This window comes from Sabethes cyaneus, chromosome 2, assembly GCF_943734655.1.
Source record: "Sabethes cyaneus chromosome 2, idSabCyanKW18_F2, whole genome shotgun sequence".
Classification (NCBI taxonomy): Eukaryota; Metazoa; Arthropoda; class Insecta; order Diptera; family Culicidae; genus Sabethes; species Sabethes cyaneus.
The window spans coordinates 36,400,052-36,416,166 of NC_071354.1; the positions used below are offsets into that span (position 1 = coordinate 36,400,052).

At 37.8% G+C, this 16,115-nt stretch overlaps 1 protein-coding gene across 1 annotated transcript in view; it reads right to left on the reverse strand.

Moving 5' to 3' along the window:
• Positions 1–16,115, reverse strand: part of LOC128735284 (synaptogenesis protein syg-2) — a 91,070-nt gene that overhangs the window by 65,012 nt on the left and 9,943 nt on the right. Inside the window, exon 2 of the mRNA XM_053829775.1 lies at positions 488–493. Within this exon, the coding sequence (XP_053685750.1) occupies positions 488–493 (6 nt within the window). The remainder of the gene's footprint in view (positions 1–487; positions 494–16,115) is intronic.

Consider the following 16,115-nt stretch of genomic DNA (forward strand, 5'->3'; position numbering starts at 1 on the left):
ACAGATATACAGTGGGAGTCCGCACGTGGTAAAGAACATAATTCGCTCGAACAATAAAGGATAAGCGTCCGTCGTCGTCGTCGTGGTAAACTAGGCCACGCCACGCCGTGCCGGTTTGTTTCCGCTATCGTCAGATCACGGTTTTTCTTTAGAGCCACTCAACTGTCAAAAAGGGAAACACAACTGCAAACTTCGTCTATTCATTGTGAGGATCCTCTTTGGAAAATGCTTGCTTTGTTAGGGAAGCCCGTGGCGATAATGCTGAATTGTTAGGATGAAAGATTTTAAATGCTAATTCAAGCCACAGATACCAGACACTGCACTATTCTTTTTACCATAGAAATTTTTAAACAAAAACATGCCTATTGTGATTCTGTAACCAGTCATTTTTCGTGTCTCCGGATTCTGATATCCTGAACTAGAAGTCCATAGTTATCCACAATAGCATGAATTACCTCTGTAATTGACAGTCATCGAACAGACTTACCATAACCTGAAACGAAAAATAGAAAGAAAAAAAATCCGTTAGTTTATCGCTAGTATTTTAAAAATCAGTTTTGTATTTTTTACACATCATAGGGTACTTGATCCAATAGTTGTGGTAGTACCAATAGTTGCGCTACTATTCATTATTAATGCATATTTTCGTCACCGTAGCATTTTAGATAAAATAATTACATTCATTATATAAAACAGGTTTTTAGAAGTATTGGCAGTTAGACTACACCATTTAAAATTAAAGCATTATTTGCTAAAATGCCAATTTTCCAAAATCCAACGCGCAGTTGGAGCGCACAACTATAGGCGCTCATCTATAGTTTTGCTACGATGTTTTTTCACTTAGCAACCTAGCAATATATATGGAATAACACAATTAAAGGAGCATCAAACTTAATTAAGGAAACATTAGCGCAATTGTTGGTACAATATAATTGAATCGGAAAATTCATTTTTTCTTTATAAAGCTTCTCGTACAACGAAAGCAATTGTCTTGCCTTGTGACAAATACCTTGTATTTGAGCAATTTATATCCCACAAGCATTAATTGAAGCATATACCTCAATAAACAACCAAAATGAAGTTATATTGTGCTTAGTGGCGCAACTAATGGATCAACTACCCTATGTGATTTTACGCACTGGCGTGTTCAAGTTTTACTGTAACCCAGAAGTCCGCAGTTTTTAAATTTAATCTACCTCAATTAGTAAATTAATTGCGTAAAAACAGTTCCCGTTTTAAGTTTAGTTTTAAGCATTAGCGTGCCCAGCCGAAAACAACAGGGGGAGCCCATCCGATCTTTCAGAAGAACGTTTTAGCCCGGTGAAAACGGTGAAATAGTAGAATAGTGATTCTATTGATTACGCATTACACAAACACGATTAAGTTGAAAACTCCAGACTTTCGGGTGCAGTTGGAATAAAAATCAAAGTTGAAATTGGAATACCAATTAGATTTGGAACTGGACTAGAAAATAGAGTAGAAATCGGACTTGAAATTGGTCTTAAATTAAAATAATTCGGACTTAAAGTTTTACGTGGAAATAGATATTCAACTGTACCGTTTTTCCGTCTTCCCTGTCACGTTTATTCAATTTTTGGTTCCCTTTTTTGTCTTTTTCTTCCGATTTTTTCTTTTTTGTCACCCGTTTTATAACCTGTTCTCTTTCGTTTTACCTTTTTCTTTAGTCAATTTTTCGTGTTTTTCTGTCCCATTTATTTGTCCCATCTTTTTTATCCCGTTTGACCTCTTTTTCCACTTTTCCTATATCGTTTTTTTTTCTTTTCGTTAATAAAAGAAACCAAAAGGGAAAAAGCTGGTTTCTTTTGTTTTCTGTTCCTAGTTCCATTCTTGTTTCTTGATTTCTTGTTTTCTCTTCTTTTCCTATTCCGTTTTACACCCCTAGTCTGAGTCCTGATTGTTCTTTCCTGTTTTTTTCATTTTTACTTTTATTTTTGCTTGTTCTCGTTTCCAAGTCCATTTTTCCCCTTCCTTTGTCTCATTTATTATCATTATTGGTCCCGTTTCGACTGTTTTCGCTTTCTTCGCTTTCCCGTTTTTCGTTTCCGTCTGTTCCGTTCTTCTTCTTATTAAGTTCCTGCTTTTTCTGTCACGTTCTATTTTTCTTTTTCGATTACTTTTTATCTTCCGTTTTCTTTTTATTTATTTTCTATCCTGTCTTCCCTCGTTTTCACTCGTTCTTCCTTTTTTCTGTGTTGTTTTCTTTTCCTCTGTTTAATTGTTTTTCTTTTCATCCCCCGTTTTTCACCCTTTCCCTAAGCCATGATCGTTCTTTTGCGTTTTTTTTTTCTTGTCTCGTTTTTTTGTCATTTTCTGTTCCGTTTCGACTTTTTTTTTGTTTTCGATTTTTGTCTTTTTTCGTTTTTCGTTGGCGCCGTTCCGTTCTTTCGTTCTTGTTCTGTTGTCGTTTCTCCACTTTTCTGCTGCCATATTTTTTCCTTTTCATTTTCTACGAAATTAGTTGCATAGTTTTACTTGAAATTAAGATGACATATTGCGTCTTACACTTCAAATCATTTTTGTTTCTTTTTTCCAGTTCCATTTGTCCACTTGTTCCGTTTTTTCTTCTACCGTATTCCTGGTTTTTGCTTTCATTTTTTTTCTCCCTTTTTTCATCAATTTCTCCCGCGTTTGTTTTTTATGTCCCGTGTTTTCTGTTTCATTGTTCTAATTTTCTTCCTTCTTCCGTCTTTTCTCTTCCCTTTCTCTTTTCATTTTCAGTTTTTTTCTATAACTTTTTTATCTTCTTTCTGTTTGTTTTTCGTGTGCGTCTTTCAGATACCCCGCTTATTCTTCTTTTCTGTCACTGTCACTTTACTTTTTTTTGTAGCATTTGCGCATCCTATTTCTATTTTGTCCTATCTTTTATATCCCGAACACGAGGAAAATTCCAATTCCAATGTCGAGTCCAGTTAGAAATCAAATTTCAAGTTTAGTTTCAAGCACTAGCGTGCTCCGGAAAAAACGGAAAAATCGTAAAATGGTGAATCTACTGATATCACAATTGACCGATTAGGTTGAAAACTCCGGACTTTCAGGTGCAATTTAAAATCAAAGTTAAAATTGGACTAGTAATTAGATTTAGACCTGGACTAGAAAATAGAGCAAATATTGAACTTTTTTTTTTGTTTGATTATAGTCACTTCAACAGTTAGGTCATTCATGACTTCTGCGGGGTTGGGATTTGAACCCGGGTCCTCGGCATGAGAGACGTGAATGCTCACCACTACGCCGGGATTGACCCCAAATATTGAACTTGAAATAGCCTTAAATTTAGAGTAATTCGGTCTGGAAGTTTTACCTGGTTTTTCCCGTCTTTTCTGTCACGTTTATTCTGTTTTTGGCTCCCTCTTTTGTCTTTTCCCATTCTTATCTTCCGTTTCACGTCCTTTTCTTTTGCGTTTTCCTTTTCTTTTTTACCTTTTTCTTTGGTCCGTTTTTCCTGTTTTTCTTTTCTTCTTTTTCTGTCTCATTTTGCCATTTTTGCATTTATATTTGACTTCTTTTTCCTTGTTTCCTCTATCGGCCTTCTCTATCGGGAGAAAGAATAGTTTTTAGTTTCTCTTTTTCTCAATTCCGCATTTCGTTTCTTGTCTCTTTTCCCTCTTTTTCTCTCGTTTTTCATTTTTCTGCCCGTTGTTTCCTCTTCCTCTATTTATTCCTTCTGTTCCTATCTTGTTTTTCGTCATGGGTCCTGATTGTTCTTTTCTGTTTTTATTTGCCTTTTTTCTTCTTGTGTTGCTTTTGTCTTAGGCCTTTACAAATATATTTTTTAAAGTTTTTGTCCTTCCGATGCTAGACAACTGAGGGGAGGGGGGTGAAGAGATTTTTTTAATCGCGCAAAAAAAATAAGATTTTTAGGAATTTTTGCTTTAAGAATCGTGAAACCCGAATTTGTAGTTGCTTTTGATACATACGTTGTTATTTTCCATGCAGAAGCCTTGTAAAATACAGTCAAAATCGAAAAAAAAATTTTGCCGTTTTTCGGAAGCTACATTATTTGTACATACTTCCATTTTTGTTTCGAGCTAGAAGCGTTAACACTCCGTACACTCTTTTTTAGAGTTGTAATTTGCAAACCCACAGATAATTGATTGTATACAAAAAAATTTTACTTAAGTTTAACAATTTTTTTTGTCCCCCGATTTTTGGAGCCAATTTTGAAGGGCGGGGGACAAAAACTTTAAAAATAATTTGCAATGGCCTTATTTTTGTGTCATTTTCGGTCCCGTTTCGACTGTTTTTCTTTTTCCCGGTTTCGAATTTCGTCTTTTTCGCTCTATTCGCTTCTCTATTCCATTCTTCCTCTTATTAGGTCTTGCGTTCCTCCTTTTCTATCATGTTCTATTCTTCTTTTCTGATCACTTTGTGTCTTTGTTTTTTTTTTGTTTTTCTGTTCCGTTTTCCCTCTTTTTCTCTGTTTTGTTTCCTTTTTTCTGTACGTTGTTTTCTCTGCTTTTTCTTCTTTTTGCTTTTTTGCATTTTTCTACTTTTCCTGTCCTGATTATTTTTTTGCATTTTTTATTTTTTGTAGGTGGATTTGTTTCCTATCTCATTTTTTTATCATTTTTTGTCCCGTTTCGAGTTTTTTGTTTTTTCAACCCCGATTTTCACTTATTTTCGTTTTCCCGTTTTTCGTTTTCGTCTATTCCGTTCTTCCTTTTGTTATGTGCTGCTTTCCCTCCTTCCCTCCTAGCCTCCCAGTTGGCCTCGAGGCAAGACGCTGGTCTAATAAGCCAGTCGTCGTATGTTTGAATCTCGGCTGGGAGAGGCTGCTAGAGTCAATAGGATCGTAGCACTGACCCCGCACTGTCCTGTATTCTAACAGCTGGTTGCGAAGTCTGTCGTATAAAAACAGAAGGTCAAATTTCGATAACGGAATTAGCACCCACGCTTTGCTTTGCTTTCCCTCCTTCTCTGTCACTTTCAGTTTTTCTTTTCTGATCGCTTTTTGTTTTTCGTTTTCCTTTGTCTTTTTCGGTCCCGTTTTTCTCCTTTTTCTGTTCTCGTTTCTCCATCTCCATCTGCCCTATTTTCTTCTTTTTTTCTCCGAAATTAGACACGAAGTTTTATCTGAAATTAAGACATATCTTTTTTTTCGTTTTTCCAGTCCCATTTTTCAATTTTTTGTTTCATTTTCATTCACTTCAGTTCATTTACCAAATACTGTATTCTAGGTTTGCTCTTGCATTTATTCCTTTTTTCATTAATTTCTCCCCTTTTTCTTTTTCTGTCGTGTTCTCTATTTTATTGTTCCTTTTTGCTTCGTTTTTTCACCTAATTTTCTAATTATAATGCTAATCTTTTTCTGATTTTCTTCCACGTTTTCTCTCAAGCTTATGCTGGTTATCCAGGTTTCTTTATTTTTGTACAATTTTCCCATCCCATTCCCATTTTGTCCAGTGTTTTATTTCTAGTTTCCTTTATCGGCTTTTTCTCTCTCGCTGTTATTCCCTTGTGTTTTATGTTCCATTTTCCTTTTCCTTCTCTTTCCCATTCATACTTAGACCATTGCAAATTATTTTCAAAGCTTTTGTCTCCCCGCCCTTCAAAATTGGCTCTAAAAATCAGGGGGCAAAAAAATTAATAATAAGAGGATAGGAACGAACTAGACAGAATAGAACAAACAACAAACAAATAGGAAAATTTGCGGGACAGAAAATAAAGAAGGGACTGGTAAAGAGGAAAAACGTTTCAAAATAAAAGAAATAAGGAGGAGAAGGAGAACGAAAGGAGAAGAGCAACAGGAAAATCTCGAAAAGGAAGAAAAACGAAACAGGAAAGGAAAAGAAAGAGCGACAGTATAAAGTAAAAATAATATATAAAGAGAAAAAACGGGACAAAAAAGAAAAATAGCAAACAATAGAAACCAACAGAAAAAACAAACAATAGCGAGAAAAGAAGAAAACTGATAAAGCCAACGTGCATTATGGAAAATTACCGCTTTTTGGTTGAAAACTCCGGACTTTCGGTCGCAATTGAATTTAAAATCTAAGTTGAAATTGGACTAGTAATTAATAAAAATTGAGCAAAAATTGAACTTGAAATAGTTTAAATTTAGAGTAATTAGAACTGGAAGTTTTACGTGGAAACAGATATTCGTCTTGCCTCTTTTCCTTTCTCGGCTTTTTCTCGTTTCTAGGTCCTTTTTCCTTCACCCCTGTCTAATTTTTTTGTCATTTTTGGTCCTGTTTCGACTTTTTTCTTTTTTGCGGTCTCGATTTTCACCTTTCGTCGCTTTTCCGTTTTTCATCTTTCGTCTGTTCTTCCTCTTACTATTACTGCTTTTCCACCATTTCTGTCACTGTTGTCTATTGCCCTTTTCCGACCACTTTTTGTCTTCCGTTTTCTTTTTATTCTTTTTCTCTCCAGTTTTTCTCCTTTCATTGTTCTTTTTTCTCCATTTTCCTGCTGCCATATTTTCTCTTTTCTTTTTCCCGAAGTTTTACTTGAAATTAAGATGACATATTTCGTCTTTACTCTCTCTAACGCTCAAATATTTTATGTTCCTTTTTCCTCGTTTCAATATTTACTCAACTTTTTGTTTCGCTTATTCTTCTTTTCTGTTCTTCCGTATTCTTGGTTTCTTACTTTTTTCCTTGTTTTTCAACTATTTCTCTCGCTTTGGTTTTTTATGTTCCGTGAATTCTGTTTCATTATTTCGTTTTCCTGGTCCTGCTTTTTATTTTTTATTTCTAAATTTCTTCACCGTTTTCCGTCTTTTCTCTTTTCTTCCTTTTTTCATGTTTTCATCTTAGTCTGTCTGTTGCGTTTTTTGTCAGCTTTTTCTTCTTTTCTATCACCTTTTCCCTTTTCCCTTTCTCGTCTTTTTCCTTTTGGTTCGTTTTGGTTCGTTTTTCTTTTCTTTTTTTTTGTACCATTTTTTATCCCATTCCCATTTTGTCCGTTTTTTGTCATTTTGTGTTCCGTTTGACCTTTTTCCTTTATTTCTTGTTACCTTTAAAGGTTTTGTCTCCATCGCTATTTTCCTTTTGATTTTTCGTGTTTTCTGTTCCATTTCTCTTTCTTGCCTTGTTCTTTTTCGTTTTCTCGCATATTTTTCCTCTTGTCTGCTCACTGTTTCCTCGTTCGCTTGTTTTTCTATCTCGTTTTTCAGTAAAAAAGCATGGAGGACAACATGAAAAAATTGGACAAACTAGATCAGAAAAAGATCAGATTGTGCGCTCAAAGCTGTCCACCGTATACCGGACACGTCAAAGCCGCCCTCCTCGGCTGAACATCAGGCAGCTAGATAACCCACAAGCTGCCGAGAACTACGCGCGAGTACTGAATGAGGCACTGCCTTCTTCCGAGGAGTTAGGTGCTTCAAACCTCGAAGACGGTTGGGGCAGAATACGCTCGGCCATCGGAGAGGCCGCTACCGCGGCACTAGGTATTGAGCCTCGGAGTACACAAAATGATTGGTTTGATGGGGAATGCCAACAAGCGGTGGAGGAGAAAAAAAACGCTTGGAAAAATTATCTAAGTATTGCCACTAGAGAGAACCTGGCCAAGTACCGACGAGCTAGGAACCAGTTGACCACGATCCTGAGGAGAAAAAAGCGCCAAAAGGAGGACAGAGATCGTGAAGAATTAGAACAACTATTCCGAGCTAATGACACGCGCAAGTTTTATGAGAAGGTGAACCAAACTCGGAAGGGCTACACACCGAAACCTGACATGTGTAGGGACGAGGGAGGGAATCTAATTACAAACGAGCGCGAGGTGGTCGACAGGTGGAAGCAGTTCTTCGATGAACACCTCAATGGCGAAGTCGCAGAAGGAGGCGGAACGGAAATTAACCTAGGAGCGCCCATGGAAGATAGTGATATCCTAGCACCTGATCTCCAAGAAGTCAAACGAGAAATCAGGTTGCTGAAGACCAATAAAGCCGCTGGGAAGGACCGCCTACCGGCAGAGCTTTATAAACATGGCGGGGAAACGCTAGCAAAGGCTCTACACTGGGTTATTTCGAGGATTTGGGAGGAGGAAAAGCTACCGGAGGAATGGATGGAAGGAGTGGTTTGTCCCATCTTCAAAAAGGGTGATCGGCTAGACTGCTGCAACTATCGTGGTATTACGTTGGTAAACGCCGCCTACAAGGTACTCTCCCAGATCCTGTTACGCCGGCTGTCACCGATAGCACAAGGTTTCGTAGGGAATTATCAGGCGGGTTTCATGGGGGCTCGCGCAACTACGGACCAAATGTTTACTATCCGACAGATCTTGCAGAAATGTCGGGAGTATAACGTGCCCACGCATCACATCTTTATCGATTTCAAAGCAGCATACGATACAGTCGATCGAGACAAGCTATGGCAGATAATGCACGAATACGGTTTTCCGGACAAACTGACGCGACTGATCAGAGCTACATTGGATCGAGTGATGTGTTTCGTACGCATCTCTGGGACACTCTCGAGTCCCTTCGAGACGCGACGAGGGTTGAGACAAGGTGACGGTCTATCCTGCATGCTGTTCAACATCGCTCTTGAGGGGGTGATCCGACGAGCGGGCATTGAAACGAGAGGCACGATTTTTACCAAGAGTAGCCAACTTCTAGGCTTTGCAGATGACTTCGATATCATAGCCAGGAACTTTGCGACGGCGGAGGCAATCTACGCCAGACTGAAAGCGGAGTCTAGGAGAATTGGGCTAAAAATAAATGCGTCGAAGACCAAATACATGAAAGGAAGAGGCTCAAAGGAAACAAATGCGCGCCTCCCACGGACGGTAACCGTTGACGGCGACGAACTAGAAGTGGTAGAAGAGTTCGTGTATTTGGGATCGCTGGTGACCGCGGACAACAACACTAGTAAGGAGATCCAGCGGCGCATCCAAGCGGGAAATCGGGCCTACTTTGCCCTTCGTAAAACGCTACGATCAGGAAGCATACGCCGCCGCACGAAGCTAACAATGTACAAAACCATTATTAGACCAGTAGTTCTTTATGGACTTGAAGCCGTGACGCTGCTTACGGAGGACATACGCGCCCTTGCCGTGTTTGAGCGGAAAGTGCTGCGGACGATATTTGGCGGAGTACAAACTGAAAGCGGAGAGTGGCGGAGGCGTATGAATCACGAGCTACAGGCACTGCTTGGGGAGACTCCCATCGTACATCTAGCGAAAGTTAGCAGGCTACGGTGGGCCGGACACGTCGTAAGGATGCCGGACGACAGTGCGACGAAAACGGTCCTCTTCAACAACCCCACCGGCACCAGGAACAGGGGGGCCCAACGTGCACGATGGCTCGACCAGGTCGAAAGCGATTTGCGACTTCTGAGACGACTAGGAAATTGGCGACGAGTGGCCCAAGACCGAGTTGAATGGAGACGAGTGCTTGAAACAGCACGAGCCACCCCGGCTCTATGCTGCTGAAGAAGAAGAAGATCAGAAAAAGAGAGAAAAGGAAGGAAAGAGGAAAAGAAAAAAAACTGGTATGAAATAAATCAAGCAAATCGTGACGCATTTCAAGAGAAAGCGTGGAAAACGAGGAGAAGAAAACGGAGGAGAGGGAAAATGAGAGGTAGAAGGAAAAACGATAAAGAACACGAGGAAAATAAGAACGAAAACGAAAAAAAAACAAAAAGCAGAAAAATGACAAAAGGAAAAGACCGGGAAAAGCAAAGATTGAAGAGAAACGATTAAAATCGGGAGAAAAAATTGAAACGGAAGACAGACGATAAAATGAGAAACTGAACTTAACCAAAAGGTAGGAAAAACAAGATAAGAGGATAAGAATGGAACAGAACAGAGCAGAAAACAAAAAAATTGCAGATAAAAAGGAATTGGCGGACAGAAAGCAAAAAAGGAGATTGTTAAAGAGAGAAAAATGGACAGAAAAGGGAAGAACAATAGGACAGAAAGAGATGAGACGGAGTGGTACAGATAAAGAAAATCGAGAGAAAATGGAGGAAAAACGGAACATGAAAGGAAAATGAAACAGAAAACAAAAGAAATCAAAAGTGAAAGAAAAGAACACTGATAGAGGAAATGGGCATTACTGAAAATAACCTCTTTTTCCGGAAAATAAAAGGAGAAAAATGTGACAACAAATAAGAAATAAAAAAGGAAAACCGCACAGGAAAGCGAAAAAGGTAGTCAAAAACAGAATAAACGTGACAAAAGTAGAGAAACAGGCAATCTAAATGAAGAAAAACGAAACAGACGAAGACTAAAAATGAGACGTAGGCGTGTTAGGAAAAGACGAAAACTGCAAACGAAAAAAACATAAAGTGAACAAAAATGATGGAAAACGGAAAAGAAAACTGCCAAAATATGAGTGAAAAACAAGAGGAAAAACGGAAAAGAGAAAAAAAGTACCAGTGGACGAAGAAAAACGAAGCAAGGAAACGAAAAGATAAGAGAGAGGAAAATAAGAAAACGGTAAAAAACGAAAAACAGGAACAAAAATGGAAAAATGGGACTGGAACGTAGGAAAAATGTAGAGGTAGAACCTCTGTCTCACAGGTCGCCGAAATAGGTCAATCCTAATTTCAAGTGAAACTTTGTGTCTGTCCATATCCAAATCCATGCCTTATTTAATGTCCAATTTCAGTTCAATTTCAAATCCAATCGCATTTCCGGTTTCAAATCTAATTCAGTTCCAATTTTAAGCCAAATTGAAACTCTGACTTCAAGTACAATTTCTGGTAAAATTTGAATTTCAATTTCCAGCCCTAATTTTATATTCAATTTAAATCTAATTTACGTCCAATTTTAACTTTAATTTCAAATCAAACTTCAAGTCCAATTCCAAGTCTCATTTAATTCTAATTTCGAGTGAAATTTCAAGTCCAAGTCCAAAAACTTCCAGTACAAATTACACCTAATCACAGCCCAAAATTAAAATCAAATTTTAAGTCCAATTTCCAGTTCAGTTTGAAATATAACCTCAAGCCCAAATTAGTCCAAATTTAAGTTTATTTTAATGCTCTATGCCAGCGGTTCCCAACCTTTTTTTGGTTCGTGTACCCCCTGACGGATTTCCCTATACTATTCTGTAGCGAACTAAAGTTTTGGCGAACCCCTGGGGGTTCGCGAACCCCTATTTGGGAACCGCTGCTCTATGCGAAGTCCGATTTCAAATTTAATTTCTTCTAATTCTAATTTCTAGTCCAGCAGTTCAAAGTCTAGTCCAATTTCAACTTTGATCAAAATTTGATGATTAATGTGATTAGTAACAGAACCAGCATCCTACGATTACCCGATTTTCCAGATCAAAACATTCTTCCAAAAGGTTGCGTGGGCCCCACCTTTTTCTTGTGCTTAGGCACGCTAGTGTGTGGCCGCCGAGGCGACATATCTGCTACTCATTTCAATATTGTCCTAAGAAATCCTATTCCACAAACGAAGGACGGAAGCTATTCTCATCTTACTTCAGTAAGCAATAAACAAACTACTTGGCATGTATGTGACCAACGAGCTAGGTTTACAAATTCAAATCGGTCCCTCCGCATGACAATTCGGTAAACATTCGGCTAGTCAGCGCCAAAGCGTTACATCAGCTAGGATGAGTCAGCCATGCTTCGAGTAATGCGAATTATTGTTAGGAAGCAGTTCGAAAACAATCGATTCTTCTGATGATAAATTCATCCCTCTGGCCCTCTTCGTATTGGGCAGTTAGCAAACAGTTGATTTGTGAGTTTAGTTTGGAATTGATTCGTGGTGACTACTTGGAAGTAGGAATACATTGCGATATTGTAGAATGAAATGTAAGCAAACAGCTCGACTACTCGGCTCTAGGAACTGCTGATGACGCATTTATTTTTGTTTAAATACTTTATTGGTATTTTTTAGTCGGTCTTGCTGTGAGACACAAAAATTCCAATGTGGAGAATGTAACCTCAAACTATGTGATTCTTTCAATTCTAAAGAATGTGGCCCCGACTACTTTGACCTGCCATGATAAGCTCAGAATGACAATCTATTACAATTCAAACACTTCGAATTGCCACTCCGCGTCAACCCAAAGCATTAATATTCTACAAGCAACACCACTCACGCAACAATGATTCATTCAGGACTTTTTGCTACATTCATGTAGGTTTGTGCCGTTTAACCAAATTTTATGCGAATGCGTGCAGACGGCGATGTGCCCTCAGGGCTGCCGCCAAAAAAGAAAACCGAATGATGTCAAAATTCAAACCCGTGCCAAAACGCCGTCAGCCGACGGCCACATCGTCGCCACCATCGCCACCTATGCCCATGCCCATGCTAATGCTGGCGGCAGGCAGTTCGTTCATCCAGAAAACAAAAAAAGACGCACATTAACTAGCTTTATTCTGCATTGTAAAAATGATAAATATGCCAAACTACTGCTGAAACCCTTAGGAATGTGTTTGACTCCCCTCCTCCATGGGCGGTTCGGGCGGAAAACACAAACGCGAGCACATAAAATAAAATTAATATATGCGTGGCGAATTGATTTTTGCCTTGCGGGACAAAGACCCTTCCGAAACAAAAGAAATTTTCCAAACACTGCTGGATGACACGTTTGTATGCAAAGCACGGTTTAATTGTGAAGCATGTGATTTTAGCTATTAAATGAATGGTTTTAGGCGAAGTAAGACGGTTCAATAGACCATTTTACGAACTGACAGCGGACAATGGATTTGCTGATAATGGTATTGCTTTCCCGTGTTAGGACACTGCGTTCTGTCAAAATTTCATTCATGAAATGAGCGAACAGCTGTTCTGAAACGTCTTCATGAAATGGTCTACTCCAACAATTATTGTTCAACACTGGCGAAATGAATACTGATTGAGAATTTTTAAAATTTTATATAAAGAGTCATAAAAGTTTATGAAATTTATTATAGATGAAATTCGTAACTTTAGAGCCAACGACAAATATAAAACAAATAGTTTTTATAAAAATGCAAAAGGAATATTTTTCAGATATTTTTTCTGGAATGCTGAGAAAAAAATTGCTTATATTTTCATAAAAAATGTACTTGCTTTGAACTTGATGGAGTAAGTCCATGAGGAAATACATATCTAATCCAAAACTAAACTTCTTGAATTCTTGAAGTTTGACATCCATATTGGTATGGTTTCAGTCATGTTTTAAAATGGTCATAAACGTTACTGGCAACATTTCCAGAACTGATTTCACTGAAATGACCATAACTGGTTTTTTATTTTTTTTGTCTATGACTGTGTCGCGGTCCAACGTAAATCTTTTTTTTTTAATTAAAAGCGGAGGAGCGTTTTGTGAGGAAGAATGGTAGACTGGATGATATTGCGAAACTTCGAAGTGAGGTCAAAAATATATTGCGTAGTTCAATTACTGAGTGGGTCTCTAACCGAAGGAGTGTGGGTTAGAGTTCCACTCAGTAATTGAGCTACGCAATGTATTTTTGGCCTCATATCGAAGTTTCGCAATATCATACAGTCTACCATTCTACCTCACGAAACATTCCTTCACCTTTAATACAAAAAATCATACCACGGTTGTTTCTCGACGAATCTCTGTTTTCTTTTTGTCAATCGACTGGAAATGAAATCTTGTTTTGGGATAAAACATGAATATTATTAAATTTCTACAACGAAAAAAGATACAGCGATGAAAAAAAAATCAATCTTTGACATACCCCCGGACAATTCGGAATATCTCTTGTGTCCACTGAATAGGGCGAATATTGAAATATTTTAGCAAAACTAGAAAAATTTGACTGAAGTTTTTTGGAGCGTCATAGTAGAAGTAGGGCAGTTTGAATTTTGTCAAAATTTTTCCTGTCCCGATCATTTGGTCTAACCGGCTGTATTAGGCAAAATAATATTAAATGATCCATAAATGACACAAAAATGGCACCAAAATAATACCAAAAGGGCAGAAAAATAGTTGCAAAAATTATACAATAGCAATTATACTATTATACTATTATAGATGGCTCAACAACTGACACAGAAATGATACAAAAATGACACAAAAATTGTAATTGTTTTCCTGCCTTTCTTTTCATTTTCTGTCCCATTTCCCATTTTGTCCCATTTTTCTCCTTTCATATCGCGTCATTTTTCGTAATGCTCGTTTCCTCCATCAGCTTAATTTTTTATCGATTTTCATTTAGGTTTCTCATGAAAACATTATTCTTTCTTTTTCCGTTTTCCCCATTTTCTCTTTCCTGTCCGCGTCCCATTTTTCGTTTTTTTTTATTTATGATTTTCCACTCGTTCTTCTCTTTTCTGTTCCGTTTTTCGTCTTTTTTTCATTTTCAATCCCATTTTTCCTCTTTTCCAGTCTCTTTTTTTTTGCTTTTTGTCCCGCTAACTCCTCTATTTTTGTTATCTGTTCTGTTCTGTCTGTTCCGTTCTTTCCTTTTCCTTTTATTATATACAAGCAGACCCGACAAACTTCGTATTGCCAAAAATGAAGCTGTGCTGTAAATAAATTCTGGGGGCTACCCCCCGCAGTGGCCGGCGCTTCCGACGGCAGGTCGCTGACAACACTTGCGTCCTGCGGCCGTCTCGCCCAGAATCACCTAGTGTTACTATAGGTAGTTTCTGGAGGTCTTGTTATTAACTAATGTTTTATGGAAGAGTCTAAAATTTCTCAAAATCGATTAACTTTTTTCCTAGTGTCTTTTTCTTTCATTTTGTCATTTATGGTCTTCAGCACTTTTGTTCGTTTGAATATCCCCCTTAATCTTAAACTGTCAAAAGTTCGTCATTGCTTACTATAATGAAAATAAAAAAATAACTTTTTCGTGTTAGGAAATATAGACATGGTTTCTTCGGCAAAGTTGTAAATATTGTAAAAACAAGCAACTCTGCTGCAGAAATAAAATTTCTATCTTTATCGAGAGCTGAACTATAGGGCATATTTTTTAAAACTACTTTGAAAATTGATTTTTCATACTTAGATTTTGTTAGTTACATTTTACAAGAATACAATGTTCTAGGCAATTATCGAAGCTCCACGTTTTTGCAGAATACCGCAAATCTCTTGAACCTTCATTTGCTGAGTTATCGCATATTTAAGCTTTAAATTTCCATAGCTTCACGAGCCCATGGGGTAAAATGGGGCAAGCCGCTTTACGAAATCAGCACTTCCTCTTGAAGCTTAAGTCGAGTACTATAAACTTGTACGAGTTCCACTTATCCCCAACCACCCAAATGAGAGCACGACAAGCATACGTTTTATGTGTTTCGCGTTCGCGAAAGGCTCGATACACGTCCATTTTTTATGTTAGTAGATAGACGCATGGTTTCTTCGGCAAAGTTATGGAAAATATAAAGGTAAACAACTTTGCGAAACAACTGATTTTCTATCTCTATCGAGTACAGAGCTATAGAGCATTTTCTTTGGAAATACTTTCAAAATTAGTTTTTCATACTTAGCTTATGTTGGTTGCATTTTACTGGAATATATTAGGTTCTAGGCGAATATTGAAGGACTCAAAATACACGTTTTTGCAGAAGATTGCAAATCTCTAGGACCTTTCGTTACAAAGTTATCGCTTTTAGCTCGTAAAGTTAAGGAAAAATAAAGCTTAAATAAGCGATAACTTTGTAGGGAAAGGTCCTAGAGATTTGTAACCTTCTGCAAAAACATGTGTTTTGAGTCTTTCGATAATCGCCTAGAACCATATACCCTTGTAAAATGCAACCAACATACGCTAAAAACTTATTCATAAAGAATTTCCAAGGAAAATGCTCTACAGCTCTGCACTCAATAGAGATAGAAATGTCATTTCTTTAGCAAAATTGTTTTTCTTTATATTTTCTATAACTTTGCCAAAGAAACCATGTGTCTATCTACGAACACAAAAAAATTGATCGAGCCTTTGGCGAACGCGAAACACATAAAACGTATGCGCATAAAACGTAAAACGGTGGTTGGGGACAAGTGGAACCCGTACAAGTTTATAGTACTCGATTTACGCTTCAATATGAAGCGCTGATTTCGTAAATCCGCTTGACCCATTTTACCCCATGGGCTCGTGAAGCTATGGAAATTTAAAGCTTGAATATGCGATAACTCAGCAAGTAAAGGTCCAAGAGATTTGCGGTCTTCTGCAAAAAAACGTGTATTTTGAGATCTTCGATAATTGCCTAGAACATTATATTCTTATAAAATGCAACTAACAAAA